At 45.8% G+C, this 24532-nt stretch overlaps 2 protein-coding genes and 1 pseudogene across 2 annotated transcripts; all 3 read right to left on the minus strand.

Moving 5' to 3' along the window:
* Nucleotides 1–4679: 4679 nt before the first annotated feature.
* LOC118709231 (F-box only protein 31-like) lies at nucleotides 4680–5438 on the minus strand. The gene has a single exon (XM_036421169.2). It carries the CDS (start codon nucleotides 5436–5438, stop codon nucleotides 4707–4709), a length of 732 nt encoding a protein of 243 aa, XP_036277062.2. The 3' UTR covers nucleotides 4680–4706.
* Nucleotides 5439–8453: 3015 nt separating this feature from the next.
* LOC123651566 (F-box only protein 31-like) lies at nucleotides 8454–16131 on the minus strand. The gene is made up of 2 exons (XM_045574796.1): nucleotides 14650–16131; nucleotides 8454–9239 (listed from the first exon to the last, which is right to left on the minus strand). The coding sequence occupies exons 1-2, from the start codon at nucleotides 16129–16131 to the stop codon at nucleotides 8454–8456; spliced, it is 2268 nt and encodes a 755-aa protein (XP_045430752.1).
* A 6293-nt stretch (nucleotides 16132–22424) lies between these two features.
* On the minus strand, nucleotides 22425–23220 carry LOC118714802 (annotated as a pseudogene).
* Nucleotides 23221–24532: the final 1312 nt, after the last annotated feature.

The following is a 24532-nucleotide window of genomic DNA, read 5'->3' on the forward strand; positions in this document are numbered from 1 at the left end:
AATGTAAATTATCCATAAACCCACCCTGCAGAGATAATCATTATCATTTTACACTACATCTGTCTAGCCTTTTAAATACGTAAAAGAAGTCCTGCTGTCATTATTGTTTTGTATCTGCTTTTTTCACTTAAATCGTATATTTTTCTTTGTCATTAAAAATTCTAAAATATTATTCTAATAGTTGCATTAGTATTTTAGTTCCTAACATATATTTAATCAAAACTCTATTTTTGCTACTAAAAAATTTGCTACTATAAATGTCCTTGAAAATATTTTGGGGTACTATTCATTTTTTTCAAAAGTAGAGTTAGTCGTTAAAATAGTATATTTTCAGAATATAAACATTTTATTACATACGCCAAACTGCTAGAAAGCTTATATTCATTTATGTTCCTACCAGTAGTGAAATAGGATTCCTTTTCCCAAAACCTTACTCTTACCCTTTTGAAAGCATTTAATTTTCCCTATTTAATAAAGAATATTATGTTAAAAAAAATTGACATGTGGTGGAATCACAGACCTACTAGTATATCTGAACCCTGTTAGCTGTGTGACATTGTGAGTTACTTAACATCTCTGGGTCTGGAAAAAAAAACAATATTGGGAGGTCACTACCATTGGGTAAGATAATAAATATAATGATATATTATCTGTACATTGCTTAGCACAGTGCATGGCTTAGTAAATGTTAGCCTCAACCATCTTCATTATCATTATTATTACATATTGCCTTCCTATAAAATTAAATTTATAGTTTTGAGGACAACTGTTTTCCTTTTCATGAAGAGGCCTTTTTACTTGCTTGTTCATTTGAGTCTGTATTTAAGGATGCTTTTGGTTGCAAGTAACAGAAATTCCAAGTCAAATTGACAGAGCTGCAGCACTCAGAGATAAAAGGAACTCAAAAGACATGGTCTGACTCTGTCCTTAGTGATTCCTGGGGCTCTGTCCTTCTCTGACTTCTGTTTTCAAACTTATACTGATGTCCCCAGAATAAGGCAACTTTCAAAAGCAACTAAATCTACATTCTTCTTCCTTCACTTCCAGGTGAAAAAGAAAAGAGTCCCTACCCACTATCCTTCAATTAGATCCTGAGATGTATACTAATTCAGAAAAGTGTTTTATTTATTTAGTTACAATTTTTTACTGATTTTCAAAGTAAAGGGCCAAGACAAAACACATTATTGAATAAATAAAGGTAAGATAAGAGTTGCTGTAAGAGGAATAGAATGAAGAGGCCCCAAACAGATCTACACATATGGACACTTGCTACACAACAGAGGTGGCCTGCAAATCAGTAAGAAAAGAACAATCTTGTTCATGAATGGTGCTGATAAAATCAAGCATCTATGTAGGAAAATTAAAATTGCACACCTATCTCATATCATACACAATAGTCAATTCCAAGTGAAATTGACCTAAATATAAAAGGAAAAACTATAAAATGTTTACAATAGGAAAGCATAGTCAAGACCTTGGAATAGGAAAGAATTTCTTAATCAAGAAACAAAGAGCACTTAATCATAATAGAAATGATTCATAAATCTGCTTACTTAGGAATTTAAAATGTTCTATTCATCAAAAGATACTTGCTGTAGAGGAGAAATCAAGATGTTGGCATAGGTAAACGCCTAACTGCAGCCTCGCACAACAATTTCAAAAAATACAACTAAAATACAAAGTGGACATCCAGAACTATAGGAAAGTTGACTGACTGGAAATTCTACAACTAGAAGGAAAGAGAAAACCAGAAGAAAAATCAGAGGAGCTGTAAAAGCCTAAGGTATGGAGACATGGTACACATGTGGGAAGAGGACAGAGCTGGAGAGGAGGGGGCAGCTGAGTGCCTGACTGGCGTTCCCTAGCGGGAAGGAGATAAAAGCTCCGGACTGCACTGAACCCAAGTTCTGACTGCACTGAACCCCAGTTCTGAGCGAGACCCTAGGGACCCAGCCTTATACAGAGGGAATCTAGGCTATTAGGCAGAAATTCAGGGGAGCAGCGAAAGGCAGAGTCTCAAAGGTGCACACGGTGAGCACAGAGGATGGACTGTTGACTGTGCTGCTAGATTGCCCTAGCTGGAAGGAGACAAAAGCTCCAGACAGTGCTGAGCCCCAATTCTGGGCTCAGACTCATACAGAGGAAATCTGGGGTGTAAGGCGGAAACTCAGGGGAGCAGTGAAAGTCAGAGCTCCGAAGGCACTCGCGATGTGTGCAGAGGACGAACTGTTGACTATGCCACTGGATTGCCCTAGCGGGAAAGAGACAAAAGCTGCGGACAGCTCTTACCCCAATTCCAACCCCACTTCCAACTGCACTGAACCCCAATTCCGGGTTCATTGAGGGAGAGACTAGACTGTCTGGTAGTGGGCAAAACTTGAGGGTACCTTTCTCTCAGAGGTGCTTGCAGTGAATACCAAAGGACAATGAGGAACACTGAGACTCAGGAACCTCATAGGGCTGGACTGATGGGAAGCCAAGACTGTAGGCTCCACCCTGAAACTCTGGCCCATCCAAGCTGAGCATAGAGGCCTTTGCAATTTTTCAAGTCTAGTTGAATAAGGCTGTCTCCCAGCATAGACACAGCTGATCCTCACAGCCAACATCTTAGCACATAAAGACACCCTACCAACTCAGGGAAGCAGCGAAAGTGCCGAGACAAGGAAACAGATTACAAATGAAAGAAATGGAAGACAAGCGACTGGATATAGAGTTCAAAACCACGCTTATAAAATTTTTCAAGAATTTCGTAGAAAAGGCCAATAAAATAAACGACACCTATGAGGATGTGAAAAGGACTCAACTAAAAATGAAGAATACATTGTCTGAAATAAAAAATATTATACAGAGTCCTAAAAACAGAATGGAAGATAGCAAGAATCAAGTCAAAGATTTGGAACATAAAGAGCCAGGGGACACTCCTCTGCAGAAGGAAGAAGACAAGAGAATCCAGAAAGTTGAAGATAATATAAGAAACCTCTGGGACAACTTCAAGAGAACCAACATCAGAATTATGGGGGTCCCAGAAGATGAGAAAGAGCAAGATACCAAAAACATATTGGAAAAAATAGTGACAGAAAACTTCCCCCACCTGGGGAAAGAAACAGACTTACAAGTCCAGGAAGAGCACAGAACCCCATACAAAAGGAATCCAAAGAGGACCACAGCAAGACACATCATAATTAAAATTCTAAGAGAAAAAGACAAAGAGAGAATATTAAAAGCAGCAAGAGCAAAGCAGGTAGTTATCTATAAAGGAGCACCCATACAATTGTCAGCTGATTTCTCAACAGAAATCATGCAGGCCAGACTGGAATGGCAAGAAATATTCAAAGTGATGAATAGCAAGAACCTACAGTCAAAAATACTCTACCAAATAAAGCTATCACTCAGAATCAAAGTCCAGATAAAGAGCTTCACAAATAAGAAAAAACTAAAGGAGTTCATCACTGCCAAATCAGAATTACATGAATTGCTGAAGGGGGTTCTTTAGGAAGAGGAAGAAAATAAAGATAAAACTTATGAACAACAAATACATAACTATCAACAAGTGAATCTAAAAACCAAAGGAATTAAAAAATCTGATGAACAATATTAACTGGTGAATATAATAGAATCAGAGGTATGGAAGGGGAATGAACTGATGATTCTCGGGGGAATCAGGAGTAGGGGTGTGGGAAGAGACTGAACATAAACTCTGCACCTATGGATGAGGACAATGGGGGCTGGGGAAAGGGCAGAGGGTGGGGTGGGAACCTGGTAGAGGGGAGCAATGGAGGGGGGAAAAAATGAGGAACATTTGTAATAATATGAACAATAAAGATTTATTTTAAAAAAACAGATAAGGAGTTAATAAGGCTATGGAACTAAAGAATGAGAGATAGAAGCAGGGGAGGCAGGCACACAAAAGTCCATTTATCTCAGAGAGAGGCTTAAGAAATTGGAGCAACCCTACCCGATTTGGCTCAGTAGATAGAGCATTGGCCTGCAGACTGATGGGTTCCAGGTTCAATTCCGGTCAAAGAGCATGTATCTTCGAAGTGGGTACATCCAGGTGCGGTGCAGGAGGGAGTTAATCAATGTTTCTAATTGTATCCCTCTCCCTTCATAACTGTAAAAAATAAAATATTTATTTTAAAAAGAAACTTGGAGCAGACATTTATATTTAATAACAGCTTTATTGAGATAGAATTCACATACTATAAAATCCATTTGAAAATGTACAATTCAACGGTTTTTATTATATTCAGAGTTGTATAAAATATAACAATTACCACTATTTCATTTTAGGATTTTTTCTTTTTTTCTTTAAAAAGACATGTTCAGCCCTAGCTGGTTTGGCTCAATGGATAGAGCCTGGATCTGCAGATTAAAAGGACTAAGGTTTGGTTCTACCTCACATACTGGCTCCTACCCAGCCTGGCGCTGGTCCAGAGGCAACCAATTGATGTGTTTCTCTCATGTCGATATTTCTGTGTTTCCCTCTCTTCCACTCTCTCTAAAATTAAATGGGAAAAATATCCCTGGATGAGGATTAAAAAAAAAAAAAAAAAAAAAAAAAAAAAAAAAAAAAAAAGAGGGTAGGAAGAAAGAAGAAAGGGAGAGAGAGAGAGGGAGGAAAAGAAGACAACAAAAAAAAGAAGAAGACAAAAAACACAGGAAAGTAGGTAATCTAATCTAGTCAGGTTAAATCTTTAAATTGAAAATCAAACTGCTCCTCTCAGGGGTAGGGCCTCAATGTTCTTGAGCATCTCCAGGAAGGCCTGTGGGGAAGGTGCCTCCACATTCTTGAAGGTCTCCTGCATTCTGCTGTACAAGGTGAAGCATCTCCGCTCCACACAGAGGAAACCGAAGTGGTCCTCATCGAAAAGGATGAAGATTCCAGAGAAGCGCTGGGGGTGGATGGGGTCATAGAAGGGAACAATGTCCACACCATAGAAATACATCCTGTAGGTTCGAGGGTAGTTCTGGTCTATTGAGTCCACACCCGCAGGCAGAACAAAGCTGTGGGCAGGCTGCTCCTCCAAAGCTGCAGCCCTGGACTCCCTGACGCTGGGCTGGGCAGGGCTCTGCCAGCCATGGCCCTCGCTGTCCTCAGGCCCGCCTTCTTCCTCCTGCTGCTCCTGCATCACCTGCTCCTGAATCTCCTGGACGATGCCGGAGAGCACGTGGAAGTCAAGGAGGATCTCCATATTTGGCAGTTGGATGCGGTGCAGGAGGTGGATCTCTAATGTCTCCTTCCAGGCAGGGATGATGGGGTATCTTGGGATCCTCGAGGCCCTGGCATAGTTCCCAAGGAAGCTGAGCAGGACAATCTTTACACTGTAGGCATCATAGATGCCTTGGAAGATGCCTGGCCTGATGAGGTCATCAGGGTAACTCAGTGGGAGGTAGACGCGGCTGTAGGTCAGGCAGTCAGGATTATAGTAACTCACCATTTGGGGAAATAAGTTAGGATAAACGCATACTTCATGGTGAAATAATCCTTCTGAATCTTCAGGTGACATATGTGGGGCCTAGTGTAGTCTTCCACACACTCCACCTTGGCTGATTTTCTCGTCAGGCGAATTCTAAACGAGGGCTTCCATTGCATTGACGCATCCACATTGAGGTAACAAGGAGGAGGCACCAACCTCCAAACAGTAATGCATAAGCCGTCCACCGCTACCTTCAGCAGGTCTCTACTACGGGCGTCGAGCCGCCACAATCCCAAAATCTTTCTGTATGGGTAGAGAAGCTTTGTTTAGAATTCTCAGCAAGACATACCTATGGCCTCCAGGTCCTGAAAGTTTTCACAAACGCCATACTCATCCCTGCAGTGCCTTCTCCAGATGCTGTCAGTGTACAGGATGCTGCGGAATTGGGTGCAAGCCTAGGCCAGGCTGGCCAGGTCAGTGCAGGGGAGGGAGGCGAAGATCTCCAACAGCAGCTCTGGAGGCAGGTCCTGCAACGAGCAGCGTGGGGGCGATGAGGGCTGCATGGGGCTCGCGATCCCTCCACTCCTTGCACGGCACAGGGTGGCTGTGGCCTCCTCCACCTGCTCCTCTGCCTGGACAAGGGCTGGGCTAAGGCTGAGGCCTAGGGATGCATGCTGTTGGCGCTGACTTCTCACCTGTACTTTGGCGTGGCTGACTACACCAGCATCCCCAAGAGCACACACAGCTGAGGAAAGCGTTCTGCTCCATCTCATCCTGTAACAGCCAAGGGTATCCTGGTATCCTCAAAAGCTGCAGACTGGCTTTATTTAAACTGGCACAGTCCTGGCCAAGAGTCTAGCCACTCCCCCCATGGCTTACCCAAGCCCCCACAGAGAGAAGCCAATTGTAGGACTTTAGCAACACTTTCTCTTTTTTTTTTAAAGTATATATATTTTATTGATTTTTTACAGAGAGGAAGGGAGAGAGATACAGAGATAAAAATGTCGATGAGAGAGAAACATCGACCAGCTACCACTGAGCCAAACAGGCTTCAGCAACATCACTTTCAAAAAAAACCCACACTTATTAACTGTCAGTCGCCTCCCTTTATCAATGTCCCCTCCAAGTCCTCCTACCCTAGCCCCAGGCAGTCACTAATCTGCTTTCTGTGAGGATATACCTTCAGGGAAATGCCTATCGGGGACCTTTCATATAAATACTGTCATAATATTTGGTCTTTTTTTTTAATATATTCTATTGATTTTGTACAGAGAGGAAGGGATAGAGAGCTAGAAACATCGATGAGAGAGAGTCATTGATCAGCTGCCTCTTGCACACCCCCTACAGGGAATATGCCCACAACCAAGGTACATGTCCTTGACCGGAATCGAACCCAGGTCCCTTCAGTCCCCAAGCCAACGCTCTATCCATTGAAGCAAACCGGTCTTGGCTTTTTTTAAAAATATGTTTTATTGATTTTTTTTTTTTTTTTTTTTTTTTTTTTTTACGGAGAGGAAGAAAGAGGGATAGAGAGCCAGAAACATCCATCAGAGAGAAACATTCACCAGCTGCCTCCCACACCCTCCCTCCAGGGATATGCCTCCAAGCAATGTACATGCCCTTGACCGGAATCGACCCTGGGAACCTTCAGTCCACAGACCCATGCTCGATCCACCAAGCCAAACCACTTTCAGCTTTTGTGACTGGCTTCTTTCACTTAACATAACAACTTCAAATTTGATGTATGTTATATTCTAGTGTATGGGCATACCACCTTTTGTTTACACATTCATCAGTTGATGGATAAAATTTGGGTTGTTTCCACTTTGAGGATCTTATGAATAACACTGCTATGAACATTGTGTACACGTTTTTGTGTGAACGTGTTTCCATTTCTTTTGGGTATGGACCTAGAAATGGACCTTCTGGTTAACATAACTCTATGCTTAGCATGTGGAGGAACAGCCAAAAACCTTTTCCAAAGTGGACCCCTTATTTTAAATTTCCACCAGCAATGAAGGAGGGAGCCAATTTTTAAACATTCTCATGAATGTTTTTTACAAATATATATTATAGCCATCCTCATGAGTATTGAGTGGTATTTTATTGTAATTTAGAGCAGAGTCCTTGACTGTAGGTTGACTAGACTTTGAACTCCATAAGGGAAATAAATCTCTTCTATTCTCAGCCTTAACCCAGCCTCTGCCAAATCTCTCAGGTCCCTGGTAGGAATGGGCTGCTACATATGAGCAAGGATGGTCTCTTTGCTTTCAGTTGACCTCAGTTCTTCACATTCAAGTGACTAGCCTTGCTAGTTCCTTGGGTGAAAGGAAGACTTCAAAAAGAAAAGTTCACAGGATCTGCCCACTATGAACATATTATTATGGGCTGGGACTGGCCCTGCCCAATCAGACAGGCTTTTTGAGAGCAGCTGGATTCCTTTTCTCTTTTCTGGCTTCCTACTGGAAAAACACTCTCACTTTTAGAAGCTCCTCTTCGTGCCCTGGGAGGAATTTGATTTGCCTTTTGTCAGGAATAGACATTTAGGGGGGGTTATTTGATAGAGGGGTGTAAATTCCACCTACCACAGACACTAAAATATTCTCAGTTTCTAAGAAGCAGGAATTTTAGGAGAACATAGGTAGCCTTAGGGATTTTTTAGAATTGGAGTCAATGAAAAGCACAGGGCTTCAGACTGGGAGAAAGTACATTTTCATAAAAGGAAAGCCAGGTACAGTCACATCTCCATATCACAAGGAAGCCAGGATATTATATTTTATATTTCCATAAGACAAGGAGGCAGCAACAGGTATATTTACAGAAGATGAGGGAACTGGAAGTAGCTAAAAAAAAAAGATCACATTTACAAAATAAAGAGAAAGAAGCCCATCATTTAGGAGGAAACAGTGGGGGAGTTTCTATAGTAACAGCCCAGGAGTTACTATAGTAACCAACTCAAAGGGGAATAGTGACCAATCTGAGGGCATATCAAGGCACCAGGATTTCCAGCCTTTATAAGCTGTAGGAAAGAGGGACTCAGAAAGGTAAGATGGGGTCTCGCCTGATATTTGTGGCCCTGGCGTAATTCCCATAGAAGATGAGGAAGGCAAGCTTCAGGCTGTAGACATCATAGACGTCTACAAAGATTCCTGGCCTGATAAGGTCATCTTGATAGCTCCGTGGGAAGTAGAGTCTGCTGCGGCGGCAGATGGGGTAAGTCAGGCAGTCAGGATTACAGTACATTAACACGTGTGTGTCCTGTAGCAGCAGAGAACCCCGTTCTTCATTCACCCATTGTGGTAAATGCTTTTGGATACACCCGGACATCCTGTGGTTACTCTTGGTGGTGAACCCCTTCTTCTGAATCTTCAGGCGGCAAATGTGGGGCCTAGTGTAGTGTTTCATGCACTCCACATTGGCTGATTTCCTCTTCAGGCGAATTCTAAACAAGAGCATCCATGGCTTTGAGGCATCCACATTGAGGTAACAGAAAGGAGGCACGAACCTCTTACCAGTAATGCATAATCCGTCCATCGCTACCTTCAGTACCTCTCTACTACGGGCATCTGCATCGACTCGCCACAATCCCAAAATCTTTCTGTATGGGTGGAGCAGCTTTGTATAGAATTCTCGGCAAGACATACCCATGGCCTCCAAGTCCTGAACGTTTTCACAAACGCCATACTCCTCCCTGCAGCGCCTTCTCCAGATGCTGTCGGTGTGCAGGATGCTGCGGAATTGGGTGCAAGCCTGGGCCAGGCTGGCCAGGTCTGTGCCTGGGAGCGAGGCGAAGATTTCCACCAGCAGCTCTGGAGGCAGGTCCTGCAGCGAGCAGCGTGGGGGTCAAGAGGACGGCATCGGGATCTGGATCCCTCCACTCCCAGCACAGCACAGCGAGGACTCAGCCGCCTCCATCTGCTCCTCTGCCTGGACAGGGGCCTGGGTGGGGGCTAAAGTGGGGTCTAGGGGCTGCATGCTGTCAGCCTCTGCTGTCTCACCTGGACCCTGGCACAGATGACGACACCAGCATCCCACCGTGGAGCACTTGTCGCTGAGGAAAGCTTTCTACTCTATCTAGTCCTGTACAGCCAAAGGGATCATGGTATTCTAAAAAGCAGCAGCTTGGCTTTATACTGGCACAATCCCGCCCAAGAGTCCAGCCACGCCCCCCCCCCCCCCCCCAGGGCCTAGCCTTGCCCCTCAGAGAAGCCAATTGTAAGACTTTAGCAACACTTCCCAAAGAAACCCACACCCATTAACAGTCCCTCCCTTTAACAGTGCCCCATCCCTGTCCTCCCACCCTAGCCCCAGGCAGTCACTAATCTGTGTTCTGTAGGGCAGTTACTAATCTGCTTTCTGTAAGGTTATGCCTCCAGGGATATGCCTATAGGGAGCATTTCCCATAAAAGTAGTGATAATAACTGGTCTTTTTTTTTTTTAATATGTTTTATTGATTTCTTTTTCCTTTTTTTAGGCAGAGAAATAAAGAGGGATAGAGAGCCAGAAACATCCATCAGAGAGAAACATCCACCAGCTGGCTCTAGCACTACCCCTACCTGGAATGTGCCCTCAAGCAATGCACATGCCCTTGACAGGAATCTAACCTGGAACCCTTCAGTCCACCGACCCATGCTCTATCCACTGAGCCAAACCAGTTTCAGCTTTTGTGACTGGCTTCTTTCACTTAGCATATTTTAAAGTTTTGTATATGTTATATTCTAGTGCAGCGTTTTTCAACCGCTGTTCCGCAGGAGATGTTGCCTGGTGTGCCGTAGGTGCAGACAAGACAAGAATTTTATAATTTTTCACTATTTTGTTTACTTAATATTTCATAATAAAGTAATTATAAAATACTTTCTTTGTGTTTATTTGATTCCTATTCAAGAGAATTACTTTATATATAGTCAATATAGGCACAGAGTTAAATTTTTTAACATTTTCTAATGGTGGTGTGCCTCGTGATTTTTTTCATGAAACAAGTGTGCCTTTGCCCAAAAAAGGTTGAAAAACACTGTTCTAGTGTATGGACATACCACCTTTTGTTTACACATTCATCAGTTGATCGATGAATTTTGGGTTGTTTCCAGTCTGAGACTTTTATGAATAACACTGCTATGAACATTGTGTACACGTTTTTGTGTGAACATGTTTTCATTTCTTTTGGGTATGGACCTAGAAATGAACCTTCTGGTTAACATTATAACTCTATGCTTAGCATGTGGAGGAACAGCCAAAAACCTTTTCCGAAGTGGCCCCCTTATTTTACATTACCACCAGCAATGAAGGTGGGAGCCAATTTTTAAACATTCTTATGAATGTTTTTTACAAGTATATATTATAGCCATCCTCATGAGTGTTGAGTTGTATTTTATTGTAATTTAGAGCAGAGTTCTTGACTATAGGTTGACTTGACCTTGAACTCCATAAGGGAAGTAAATCTCTTCTATCCTCAGCCTTCACCCAGCCTTCACCCTCTGCCAAAATTCTCAGGCCCCTGGTAGGAATGCGCTCCTACATATGAGCAAGGATGGACTCAAGTTCTTCCCTTCCAGTTGACCTCAGTTCTTCACTTTCAAGTGACTAGCCTTGCTAGTTCCTTGGGTGAATGGATGCCTTCAAAAAGAAAAGTTCACAGGATCTGTCCACTATGAACATAATATTCCTATGGGATGGGATGGCCCTGCCCAGTCAGACAGGCTTTCTGAGAGCAGCTAGATTCCTTCTCTCCTCTTTTCTGGATTCCTACCAGAGAAACGCTCTCACCTTTAGAGGGTCCTCTTCGTGCCCTGGGAGGAATTTGATTTGCCTTTTGTCAGGAATAGACATTTAGGGTGGTTTATGTGGTAGAGGGGTGTAAATTCCACCTACCACAGACACTGACTTTGATCATTTTAACACTAAAATATTCTCAGTCTCTAAGTAGAAGGAATTTTATGAGAACATAAGCAGGCTTAGGGATTTTTGAGAATTGGGGTCCTTGGGAAACACAGGGCTGCAGACTGGGAGACATTTTCATAACCTGAAAGCCAGGTACAGTTACATCTTTATATCACAAGGAAGCCAGGATATTATATTTTATATTTACATAAGACAAGGAAGCAACAACAGGTATATTTACAGAAGATGAGAGAACTGGAAGTAGCCAAAAAAACAGGTCACAATTAGAAAATAAAGAGAAAGAAGCCCTTTATTCAGAAAAAAGGAGTGGGGAAGAACCTCCCATGTCCCATGTGAGGTTTCACCTTGGAGCCCAGGAGTTACTATAGTAACCATCTTAAAGAGGAATAGTGACCAATCTGAGGGGATATCAAGGCACCAGGATTTGCAGCCTTTATAAACTGTAGGGAAGAGGGACTCAGAGGGACCCTTCTCCCACTCCCCATGTGGGAGTCCATTGTGGGACTCTTCCCCCTCCCCACGTTGGAGTCTGTACTTGTTCTTCAATAAATCTCCACCTTTGCTATACCATTGGGTTCATTCTTAGTTCCCAGCAAAGAATTCGTGTTCTAGTCCAAAATTCAGTTTCACTTCCTCTGAAGAAAAACCTATATTATTATTGGTACGTAACTGGGTAATGGATGTAAAGACTCTTTTAGAAGCCTGTATTGATGAGATTTTGAGGGATGTTCTCCAAGGTACTTGTGTCTCTGGTGGGTGAAGAACCTAGGAATGTGAGTAGAGATATTCTATGACTCTAGAAGGGCTTGATCAGCTAGTGAAGAGGTTCCATCATTTTTTCTCTTCCAGGATTGAGAAAATCAGAGATATCACTGCCCTAGGAAGAAATCTGTGTAGGAAGGACAAAGACAAGTCAATAGATCAAAGAGAGATAGAGGCTGCTGCTATGGTTAAAGGCCAAAAAATATATTGGGGATTAGTTATGTTTATTGGAAATATTAACTGTGCTCTGTTAACCATGATTGCCTTGTGTTGGTTAAAGAAAGGACCATTCTGACCTGGCTAGGAGTTGTATGCCCCTGGGACCTGGGAGTCAATCTTGGACCAGGGAATCAACCTTGGAATGTGGTCCATTCTCATTCAAGAACAGCCTCTTGGGATATATTCCTAGAAATGGAATCACTGGATCAAATGGGAGTTCCATTTTCAGTTTTTGAGGAAACTCCATTCCGTTCTCCACAGTGGCTGTACCAGTCTGCATTCCCACCAGCAGTGTACCAGGGTTCCTTATTCTCTACATCCTCACCTAATATATCCCAAGAAACTAGAAACACCAGTCAGAAAGAATATATGCACCCCTATGTTCATAGCGGCACAATTCACCAAAATTAAGATTTGGAAAGAGCCTAAGTGCCAATCAACAGATGAGTGGATTAAAAAAAGAGATGCCTCTCCACACTGGAATACTAAAAATGAAAGAATTCAGACCATTGGCAACATTGTGGATAAAACTGGAGAGCATTATGCTAATGTAAATCAGCTAGTCAGAGAAAGATAAATATCACGTGATCTCACTCATTTGTGGAATGTAAGGAGCAACAAAACCTGATGAACAAAACAGACCCAGAGACAGAGAAGCATTGTTCAGACCATCAAACCTCAGAAAGAAGGTAGGAGAGGGTGGGGGTATAGGAGATATCAACCAAATGACTTGTATGCATGCATATAAGCCAAATCAATGGACACAACAGGGGTATCAGGGCATGAGTAGAGGTGTGAGGGGGGCAATAAGGACACATATGTAATTCCTTAATCAATAAAGAAAAAAGAAAAAAAGAGCCTATTTTCGTGGAAAGATTAACAAAGCTGTTGCCCAAACAATGGAATCCCACCCTTCCTCCTACTTCTCCATGCCTGTAATCCCTACATCCCCATGTAACCTTTGTCTTCCCACAAATAAGCAGCTGGCTTATAGGTGGCTGCAGAGCAGATTTTTGTGGATGACCTTCTGTTCTCCAATACTGCTGGCATTATTATTTAATAGAATAATCCCAAATTGGAAAGTCTAAACCTTCAACAGCAGAACAGATCATGTCTTGGACAAATAATAATATATAAATAAAAATATGGAATACTTATAGAACACTTATTATATGCCAAATACTCTTCTAAGTTTTTAATATGCAATTATCACAAATACTAATACAGATTTTACTATACATGTACTATACTAGGTACCATTCTAAGCAGGCTTAATAATGTCATTTTTGTCTTCACAATTGACCTATGAAGAGGTACAATTACTATCCCCAATTTCCAAATGGGAAGAAATTGAGGTCAAGAAGTTAGGTCACTTTCTCAATATCACAGAACTAGTTAGTTGTAAAGGTGGGAGCCTGCCTTTATGAAGCAAAAGCACTATATATGGGTCTAAGATGGAACCTTAAGAAAAACAAACAGATAAGGAGTAAATAAGATGTGGAATTAAAGAATGAGAGAGAGAAAGTGGGGAGGCAGGCCCCCCCCAAGTGCAGTGTGGCTTGCAGTTATCTCAGAGGAAGGCTTAAGAAAGTTGGAGCAGCCCTAACCAATCTGGCTCAGTAGAGCATTGGCCAGCAGACTGAAGGGTTCCAGGTTTGATTCCAGTCAAAGAGCATGTATCTTGCTTGTGGGCACATCCAGGGGCAGTCCAGGAGGCACTTAATCACTGTTTCTAACTCTATCCCTCTCCCTTCTTCTCTGTAAAAAATAAAATATTTGTTTTAAAAAGAAATTTGGACCAGACATTTATATTTAATAACAGCTTTATTGAGATACAATTCACATACTATAAAATCCATTTGAAAATGTACACTTCAATGGTTTTATTATATTCAGAGTCATGTAAAACATAACAATTACCACTATCTAATTTTAGGATTTTTTCAAAGACATGCTCAGCCCTAGCTGGTTTGGCTCAGTGCACAGAGCCTGGATCTGCAGATTGAAAGGACTAAGGTTAGGTTCTACCTCACTTGCTGGCTCCTACCCAGTGTGGCCCTGGTCCAGAGGCAACCAATTGATGTGTTTCTCTCACATGGATATATATGTGTTTTCCTCTCTCTTGCACTCTCTAAAATTCAATGAGAAAAATATCCTCAGGTGAGGATAAAAAAAATAAATAAAAAATAAAAATAAAAAACATAAAAAACAACAAAAAAAAAGAGGAGGAAAGAGGGAGGGAGGGGAAAAAAAGGAAGGAGGGAGGGGGAAAAAATGGGGAAGAAAAAAAAAATCCACAAGATAGTGGATAATGTAATCTGGTCAGGTTAATTCTTTAAAGTGAAAATCATACTTCCGCTCCCGGGGGTAGGGCCTCAATGTTTCTGAGCATCTCCAGGAAGGCCTGTGGGGAAGGTGCCTCCACATTCTTGATGGTGTCCCGGATTCTGCTGTATAGGGTGAAGCATCTCCGCTCCACACAGAGGAACCCGAATTGGTTCTCATCAAACAGGATGAAGATTCCAAGGAAACGCTGAGGGTGGAAGGAGTCAGGATAGTAAACAATGTCTTCGCCATAGAAACACATCCTGTAGGTTCGGGGGTAGTTTTGGTCTATTGAGTCCACACCCACAGGCAGAACAAAGCTGTGGGCAGGCTGCTCCTCCAAAGTTGCAGCCCTGGACTCCCTGGCGCTTGGCTGGGCAGGGCTCTGCCTGCTATGGCCCTCGCTGTCCTCAAGCTGCTCCTGGATCACCTGCTCGTGAATCTCCTGGACGATGCAGGAGAGCATGTCGAGGTTGCGGAGGATCTCCACATTTAGCACCTGGATGCGGTGCAGGAGGTGGATCTTTAAAGTCTCCTTCCAGGCAGAATTGAGGGGGTCTCCCGCGAAATTTGTGGCCCTGGCATAGTTCCCATGGAAGCTGAGCAGGGCAATCTTTAGACTGTAGGCATTATAGTTGCATTGGAAGATGCCTGGCCTGATGAGGTCATCAGGGTGGCTGGGTGGGAGGTAGACGCGGCTGTAGGTTAGGCAGTCAGGATTACGGTAACTCACAGACTTTGGGAAATACTTTTGGATAATCTCATCTGTGATGGTGAACCAATCCTTCTGAATCTTCAGGTGGCATATGTGGGGCCTTCTGTAGTGCCCGTCATGGACCCTGCAATAGTCTTCCATGCATTCCACCTGGGCAGATTTCCTCGTCAGGCGAATTCTAAACGAGGGCTTCCATGGCTTTGGGACATCCACATAGAGGTAATAGTAAGGAGGCATGTACCTCCAACCAGTAATGCAGAAGCCGTCCACCGCTACCTTCAGCAGGTCTCTCCGGACATCGAGCAGCCACAATCCCAAAATGTTTCTGTATGGGTGGAGCAACTTCGTATAGAATTCTCGGCAAGACATACCCATGGCCTCCAAGTCCTGAAAGTTTTCACAAACGCCATACTCCTCCCTGCAGCGCTGTCTCCAGATGCTGTCGGTGTGCAGGATGCTGCGGAATTGGGTGCAAACCTGGGCCAGGCTGGCCAGGTCCGTGCAGGGAAGGAAGGCGAAGATCTCCAACAGCATCTCTGGAGGCAGGTCCTGCAGCGAGCAGCGTGGAGGCAACGAGGGCTGCATGGGGCTCGCGATCCCTCCACTCCCAGCACAGGATTGGGTGGCCTCGGCTGCCTTGACCAGCTCCTCTGCCTGGACAGGGTCGGGGGTCGGGGACGGGGCCGGGGGCTGCATGTTGCTGGCCGCTGTCATCTCACCTGGACCTTGGCGAGGCTGATGACACTTGCTTCCCAACGAAGAGCACACCTCGCTTAGGAAAGGGCTCTGCTCCATCTGGTCCAGTAACAGAATAACAGCCAAAGGTATCCTGAACTGCAGCAGCCTGGCTTTATACTGGCACTGTCCAGCCCAAGATTCCAGCCACGCCCCCTCAGAGAATCCAATTGTAGGACTTAAGCAGCAACACTTCCCAAGAAACCCACAACCAATTAACAGTTGCCACCCTTTCCCAGTGCCCCCTCCCTGTCCTCCCACCCTAACCCCAGGCAGTCACTAATCTGCTTTCTGTAAGGTTATGCCTCCAGGGTATGCCTATGGGGACATTTCTTGTAAATGCAATCATAATATCTGGTCTTTTGTGACTGGCTTCTTTCACTTAGCATAACATTTTCAAGTTTTATGTATGTTATATCTTATGTATATATATATGTAAACGAAAGGTGGTATGCCCATACACTAGAACATAGTGTATGGGCATACCACTTTTGTTTACCCATTCATCAGTTGATGGATGAATTTTGTATTGTTTCCAGTTTGAGTCTCTTATGAATAACACTGCTATGAACATTGTGTACACAGTTTTGGTTTTTTTAAATATATTTTATTGATTTTTTTTTTTTAACAGAGAGGAAGAGAGAGGGATAGAAAGCTAGAAACATTGATGAGAGAGAAATATTGACCAGCTGCCTCTTGCACACCCCTCACCGGGGATGTGCCCACAACCAATGATGTACTCAACTTTGTGTGAACATGTTTCCATGTCTTTTGGGTATGGACCTAGAAGTGGACCTTCTGGGTCATATGATAACTCTATGCTTAGCATGTAAGGAACTGCCAAAAACGTTTTCCACCAGCAATGTACAAGGGAGCCAATTTTTAAACATTCTCATGAATGCTTTTTACAAATATATATTATAGCCATCCTGGTGAGTGTTGAGTGGTATTTTATTGTAATTTAGAGCAGAGTTCTTGACTGTAGGTTGACTTGATCTTGAACTCCATAAGGGAAATAAATCTCTTCTATCCTCAGCCTTCACCCAGCCTTCACTCTCTGCCAAAACTCTCAGGCCCCTGGTAGGAATGGGCTCCTACATATGAGCATGGATGGACTCGAGTTCTTCCATTTCAGTTGACCTTAGTTCTTCACATTCAAGTGACTAGCCTTGCTAGTTCCTTGGGTGAATGGATGCCTTCAAAAGGAAAAGTTCACAGGATCTGCCCACTATAGGCTGGGACTGGCCCTGCCCAGTCAGTCAGGCTTTTTGAGAGTAGCTAGATTCCTTCTCTCCTCTTTTCTGGATTTCTTCCAGAGAAACGCTCTCACCTTTAGAGGGTACTCTTCGTGCCCTGGGAGGAATTGGATTTGCCTTTTGTCAGGAATAGACATTTAGGGTGGTTTATGTGGTAGAGGGGTGTAAATTCTACCTACCACAGACACTGGCTTTGATCATTTTAACACTAAAATATTCTCAGTCTCTAAGAAGCAGGAATTTTAGAAGAATATAGGCAGGCTTAGGAATATTTTAGAATTGGGGTCCATGGAAAGCAGGGGGCTTCATGGAGGGAGAATCTCACATTCCAGATTCTTTGATATATTGTATTTGAAAAAGTGAGAGTCCAGGCAGGGGGTTAGGGACTGGAGGTCTATCTTAGGTAACTACTTCCAGCTGAGACCTTGTCGTCTTTTAGGGGCGTCTACTCAGGATCTCAAAGATTCCCCAGTAGGGTGTGCAAGAGGCAGCTGATCAATGTTTCTCTCTCATGGATGTTTCTAGCTTTCTATCCCTCTCTCTTCCTCTCTGTAAAAACTCAATGGAATATATATTTTTTAAATTGGCCCTCAAAAGGAATTTTAATTGTTGTACTATTGACATTTGGCTCTGTTGACTAGTGAGTTTGGCAACTACTGATCTATACTAATAAAAGCCTAAGTGGCATCTCCTGTCATTACAAGATGGCGACCCCTGTGTCATCACAATATGGCCACCACAAGATGGCCAATCCCATGTTGTCAGGAGATGGCCACCCTCACATCATCACAAGATGACTGCCCCCATGTCGTCACAAGACAGCTGGCAAAGGAGGGCAATTGTGGGCAACTAGGCCAGCAGGGGAGAGCAGTTGGGGGTGACTGGGTTGGCAGGAGAGCAGTTAGGCATCAATCAGGCTGGCAGGGGATGGTTAGGGGGTAATCAGCCTGAAAGGCAGAGCGATTAGGGGCAATCAGGCAGGTGAGCAATTAGGAACCAGCAGTCATGAATTGTGAGAGGGATATTCAACTGCAGGATTGGGCCTAAAAAGGCAGTCGGAAATCTGGGGTACCAGATTGGAAAAGGTGTAGGCTGTGCTGAAGGACACACCCTTCAGGGCACAAATTTTTTGCACCAAGCCTTTTGTCTATATAACAAAAGCTCAGCAACTATTATGGAGGAACAACCAGAACAATTGGTCCCCATGATGCGCTGGCTGCAGGGGTCGCCATCAGCACTGCTGCTGCTGAGCCCAAGGGCCCTGGGCCAATTGCATGTCCTCCGCCAAGACACCAGTAAAGCAGAACACAAAGGTGATCACCATGAGTGTGCAGCTTGAGATGAAGGTTCTATGGGATAAATTCAATCAGTTGGGCACCGAGATGATCATCACCAAGGCTGGCAGGTCAAGGCACCTTTCTCCCCACTATAGCCCTCTCCATGTGGTGCCAGTCTTGGGTAGCAGGCTTTGGCTCAATCCACGTGAGCAAAACTGAGAATCAGGGAAGGGTGCACAGCCTGGTAACCTGTGGGTCCAGCTTCTTCACACTCTGAATCTTGGCTTGATCAGGGGCAGGATTGGCTGGCCAACCTCCCGTGGCCCCTTCCCCTGGCTCGCCTGGCCAAATCAGTCCCATCACGATTTGCTGGCCAGACCGCACCCAATCATGAATTTGTGCACCAGGCCTCTAGTACTGTAATCCTATCTAATAGAAAGAGAATATGTTAATTGACCCAAATCTGGCAGCACCTGCAGCCAACAAGGAGGGAATATGCTAATTGATTGTCATACCCTCAAAGATGGCAATGGCCACAGCCAATAAGGAGGGAATATGCTAATAAACTGTCATGCCCTCAAAGATGGTGGAGCCCAGAGCCACAAGATGGCAGTGACCAGTCACAGCAGCCCTGTTGGGGTGGCAGGTGCCAGCTGAGGTAGGTGCAAGCAAGACTTGGATGTTGGCTGCTCAACCATCCTGGGCCGCCTGAGGCTCAGGTAACCAGAGCTGGCGGAGGCTTGCACTTCCAGCAGTGGTAGCAGCAGAGGTATGATGGGGGCATCACCTTTCCCTGATCACTGGGTTGCCTCCCGCCCCTGAAGACTCCTGGACTGTGAGAGGGAGAAGGCTGGGCTGAAGGACCCCCCTCCAGTGCATGAATTTTCATGCACTGGGTATCTAGTCCTATATAAAAGGATAATATGCAAGTTGACCCTCAGGCTCTCACATCTTGGTTGCCTATGGTCAGGTCAGCAGGGGGGTTAGTGAAGGACAACTAAACAACTGAACAAGCAGGCTGTGTGGGGAGACCAGGTTGGCAGGGGGGCCATGAGGGGCAACCAGGCTGGTGAGGGTGGGGGCAGTTGGGGCAACCAGGCAGGCAGGCAGATGAGTGAGTAGGAGTCAGCGGACCAGGATTGTGAGAGGGATGTCCAATTGATGGTTTAGGCCTGATCTTTTTTTTTTTTTTACAAGTATGTTTTTATTGAAAATAAAAAAGACATTTTGCTTTCCTCCATGTAATGAACAAACAGCTGCCCTCCCCCCTGAACCTGCCTGTCCTACTTCACGTGCAAAATCTCAGCACAGGATCGACATCATGGGCTGCTCAGCAGACAGATGGGCACCCACACACCCACAAAGATGGCATGAGGCCAGGAGCCAGCTCCCCTATGCCCCGGTAGCACCAGTAGAAAGGCAGGTGGCAAATAAGTACACTCATGCATTGGGAACCACACAAATCACACTCTGCACGGGGTCCTAGAGTACATTAATGTTGCTTATATATTGGTATCTCGTTAAATATATAGAACTATATATGTTTATATTTTTACAGCTTTCTTCCAAAACTTGCTTTAGAACAGGGGTGGGGAATGTCTCCACCACGAGCTATTAAAACCGGCAAAACCGTCCGGCCCTGCCAAGGCATTAGGGGTGAAAGAATTAGATGTCTGGCCACATAGAGCAGGCTCCTGTTCAGGTTGGTCATGTTGGATGGCCTGTGAAGGATGTTGTAGATTTCCATATGGCCCTGGGTGGGAAGAAGGGTCTCCACCCTGGACCTAGAAGCTCCTGTCACCACCTGAGGACTCTGGGAGGCTCTCCGTGCGGTTCTGAAGCTGGGCCCCACCACGCGGGTGGCTGAGGAAGGTCTACTTGGAAAATGCAGAGAAGGAAGGTGTCTCCTTCTCTGCCTCCATGTCTGGAGGAGGTTGAGGATGGGTCTGTTTGGGGACCACAGGCACGTGCCTTATGTAAAAGCTCTAAGCTCGATGCCAGGCTGGTGCAGTGTGGTGGGCGCTTCCATCGCCTACTTTAATATCTGGCGGGGCTCTCTCAATGGACCATGAATGATTGGCTCTTGGGTTGGGGGATTCTCAAAAAAATCCTTAAAAAAAAACACACCAACTCTTCTCTTGGTTTCCCTGTACACCTCAGGGAAGAGACATTACAAACCCAACTTGGAGGAGTTTACTCTCCAAGGTTAGCTTTTCAGAGCTCCAGCTGTGTCCCAGGGAAGGAGACCCGGGCCCCAGAGCCTGGGGGATGGTTCGCAGGGGGTCGGCAGATGAGGCTGATCGCAAAATCTGGGCTTCTTAGGTATAAGTCAAGGTCAGGGAAGCTGGGGTCAGTGCATCTGCCTGCCCTCCTAGATCTTCTCCATGACCCCTTAGCCAGGATCCCCGCTCTGGCCAAAGTTGCCCCTCCATCACGTCTAAACTTAGGGTGGCACATGCTTAGGGCCGGGATCCTGCTAGTCATGTGCTCAGGGACCAGGCAGGGGACTCAGAGGCCGGGCCGGCGGTGGGCAGAGTGCGCTGGCATGGGGTCTGCCCTGGTGAGAACCCGAATCCTCTGGCCTGTCACCCAGAGGTGCATCCCTGGGGAAAGTGATGGCATCAAGCGGGAGAACTGGGAAGTGCTCACTAGGCTGGGGTAAGAATGAAGGCCATGGTGGCACCGTGCCATGCAGGGCTGTGCAGGGAAAGCAGAACCAATCCAAACCCCAAACAAATCCTCACACAGAAGGGACACAGGGAAGAAACCACCCTTTCTGGAGGGTATCCCTGGCCTGTCCTCAGCCCAACCCCGCCAGCCTGGAGCAAGACAGGGTCAGGGTCAGGGTCAGAGACACTCACCTCTGCCCTCTTCTCTCTGAAAGACAGCGAGCGGAACAGACAACTTAATGGGCACAGGGCTCCAGACAGTGGGGTGTCCAGGTTCACCCCAGTGGGGACTGGCATCCAGTCTGTCCGTCTCACATCCATGTGAAGGTCTCACCTACAGCCCCAAACCCTCCACGGAACCACGGGTGCTTTGGAAGGCAGACTGAGTCCACCTGGGTCCACCTGAGTCAAGACCAAGGAACCATTTACTGTGTCTGGTTCCTTCCTAGCAAGGGTGTAGTAGTGAGGGGACCACGGTCAGGGGCGCCCTCCCAACCCACCAGAGGAGTCACACCCTCAGGGACACTGTCTCCAGGCTTCGTGATGGGCCCACAGGGCTGGACGGCCTCCTGGGCAACAGGCCTGCAGGATCCCTCCCCTGTCGCCCCTTTCCTTCCCTTCACCCACCAACCACTGTGGAAGGCTCGACACTTTCAGAGCACGAGGCCTCGGAAAGGGACACTCAGGGGAGCCCTTGGAGGCACACCCTCTCCTGGGTGCTGGGAGGCCTGGGCTCTCGGGAGAGGGTCTGAGTCCCTGGTCAGGGCTGCAGGGAGGAAGCATAGGAGAGACCCGGAGCCAGGCTACTGGGCCCAGCCCGGACACCTGCGGTGGGTTTGGCAGGGAGGTGGCCCCTGCCAGGGAAGGCAGGGCCTGGCTCCCAGGAATCCATCAATTCCTAGGGAGGGGGCTTTGCAGGCCACTGCCCTCTGTGGAAGGGGCCGGGTAGTCAGGCAGAACCCAGGCGCCCAGGGTGCGGGTGGGGACCAGGGGAGAACGCAGTCCCTGAAGACTGAAGACGACAGCAGGGTGGGCAGCAGACAGGTGAGTGGGCAGCACCTTAGAAAGGGGACAGCTCCTGGCCATGCTGATGGCTTCTGTTGGAAAGGGCACAGTCACCACAGCAGCAGGCGGGTTGGGGGAGGGGGGGACGGGAGGGAGGCAGGGAAGTGGCCCCTGGATTGCCTTTCTTTGGGCTAAAGGGGGATGCCTCCCCCCACGCAGCAGACCGACAGGCCCTCTACCTTAGACAGAACCGTGCTTTAGACAGTAGCTGGGAGACAGCAGCTGGAACACAAGATGAGGGTGCGGGGAGCCTGGGGGTTCAGCTGTCCCTGCCCAGGGGCGTGGCTGGAAGAGAATGCTTTCTCTTCTGAGTGGCTCAAGGCAGGCAAGGCAATGAAGTCCATCCCGGAAAAGTGCGGTGTCAGCTCCTGTCCATCAACGCCACCAAGTCGCCCTCCGGCCCGCGGGTCTGGCCGCGCTCACACCACAGCGTTGTTCACATCCATGCCCTGGCTGCTCTGCGAGTGCGCCATGGGGTACTCTGCCATTTTGCTGCCCTTCTCCTCCTTCCCCAGGGGTTTCCGTTTGAAGGCTTTGGTAACAAATGACGACCAGCACAGTGAGGAACAGCAGGGAGGCACAGCACACGGGCGATGACCATCACCAATCCAGACCATCAGCTCTCCTCCGCGGAGCACGCGGTGGAGCTGGGAGCTGGGGCAGAGAGGAGTCTGGGAGGCGGTGAAGGTGGGGGTGGCGGGGGCAACGGAGGAGGGGGCCGGCACTGGCAGATGTGTTGACAGCTGTCCAGTACCTTGGAGCAGGACTTCTGGGCTCGCCCTGTGTCACCTGCACAAAGCCCCAGAGTGGGTGGAGCGTGCAGTGCAGCAGCAGGGAGGGCCAGCAGAAGCCGCGGAGCAGCACCAGGTCCTAGAGCAGCATCTCGACCCAGGGTACCCACTCCTGGGACGAACTTGCCTGGGGGCTGCCCCAGCGGATCTAAGGTGTGCCAAAGGGAGGTCGCACTCCCCCTTTCTCTCCCCCCCCACCCCCCCGTGGCAGACCTAGGCCTGATCTTCAGAGATTATTTTGAAGATTGTAAATAGGTGAAGATACATGTCTAAACCAGGTATTGGCAGACAGCCTATATAATAATAGGGTAATATGCAAATTGACCCTCAGACCCTCACAAGATCCAAGGGGTCCTGGATTGGAGAGGGTGCAGGCTGGGCTTGGGGTGAACCCCTCCCTTCTGTGCATGAATTTCATGCACCAGGCCTCTAATAGAAACAGACATGTTGTTTTTACATTTTTAAAATATATTTTTATTAATTTTTTACAGAGAGGAAGAGAGAAGGATAGAGAGTTAGAAACATAGACGAGAGAGAATCATTGATCAGCTGCCTCTTGCACACCCCCTACTGGGGATGGGCCCTCAACCAAGGTACATGCCCTTGACTGTGATCAAACCCGGGACCTTTCAGTCCACAGGCCAGCACTATATCCACTGAGCCAAACCAGTTTCGGCTACATTTTTTTTTTAAAGATTGTACAGGCCAATGAAAGACTTCTAATAAGGAGGAACGGTGAAGTTGATTAGTACCATTTTTCACCAGAGAATAAACTTAAATAAAAATATAATAAATAAATGGGTAATAAATAAAAAAGCAGCAATAAGTAAAGTATAATGGCATCAGAGCATAAAATACTGACATTACAGTAAATAAAAACATACAATCATACAGGAGAAAAGAATGTAGGTTGGAAGGTAACCTACAAATAAAATTGAGTGTAATTGCTTTACTTTACTACAAAATCTGAAGTCCAAGAAGCTTAATAAATGTTGTTAAGGCCAATTAAATTAAGGCCAGAAAATAATTACTTTTTGAATGCTTACTCTATACTGGCCTGTTTTAATCACTTTACATGACTAACTCATTTAATTATTCCAACAACTTTGTGGGAATAGATTATAATTACTTTAGCCGTTTTTAAAATTTTTATTTATTGATTTATTTGGCCAGAGAGAAAAGTTAAGTGACTTTTTTGAGAGAAAAGTTAAGTGATTTGCTCAGGATGCACACTTAGCAGATTAGGGTGCTGGGAAGGGAACCCAGAAACACTGACTCCGGAATGTGTGTGTAAAATTACTCCACCCTACTAGTACTGTTATAGGCAGTTAGATAGACATAAGCTGAGCAAGGACCATGGGCCAGGTACAGAAACTGACCAGGGCAGAGAGCCCCAGATGCCT

Source organism: Pipistrellus kuhlii, unplaced genomic scaffold (assembly GCF_014108245.1).
Source record: "Pipistrellus kuhlii isolate mPipKuh1 unplaced genomic scaffold, mPipKuh1.p scaffold_m20_p_1, whole genome shotgun sequence".
Lineage (NCBI taxonomy): Eukaryota > Metazoa > Chordata > Mammalia > Chiroptera > Vespertilionidae > Pipistrellus > Pipistrellus kuhlii.

Excerpts from the sequence above, each read along its gene's own strand:
- LOC118709231 (XM_036421169.2), bottom strand. The coding sequence starts at position 5,438 with ATGGTGAGTTACTATAATCCTGACTGCCTGACCTACAGCCGCGTCTAC.
- LOC123651566 (XM_045574796.1), bottom strand. The coding sequence starts at position 16,131 with ATGGAGCAGAGCCCTTTCCTAAGCGAGGTGTGCTCTTCGTTGGGAAGC. Across the intron at positions 9,240-14,649 it reads CCCTACCCCCGGGAGCGGAA|GACCTGCCTCCAGAGCTGCT; the intron begins GTATGATTTTCA and ends TGCTCGCTGCAG.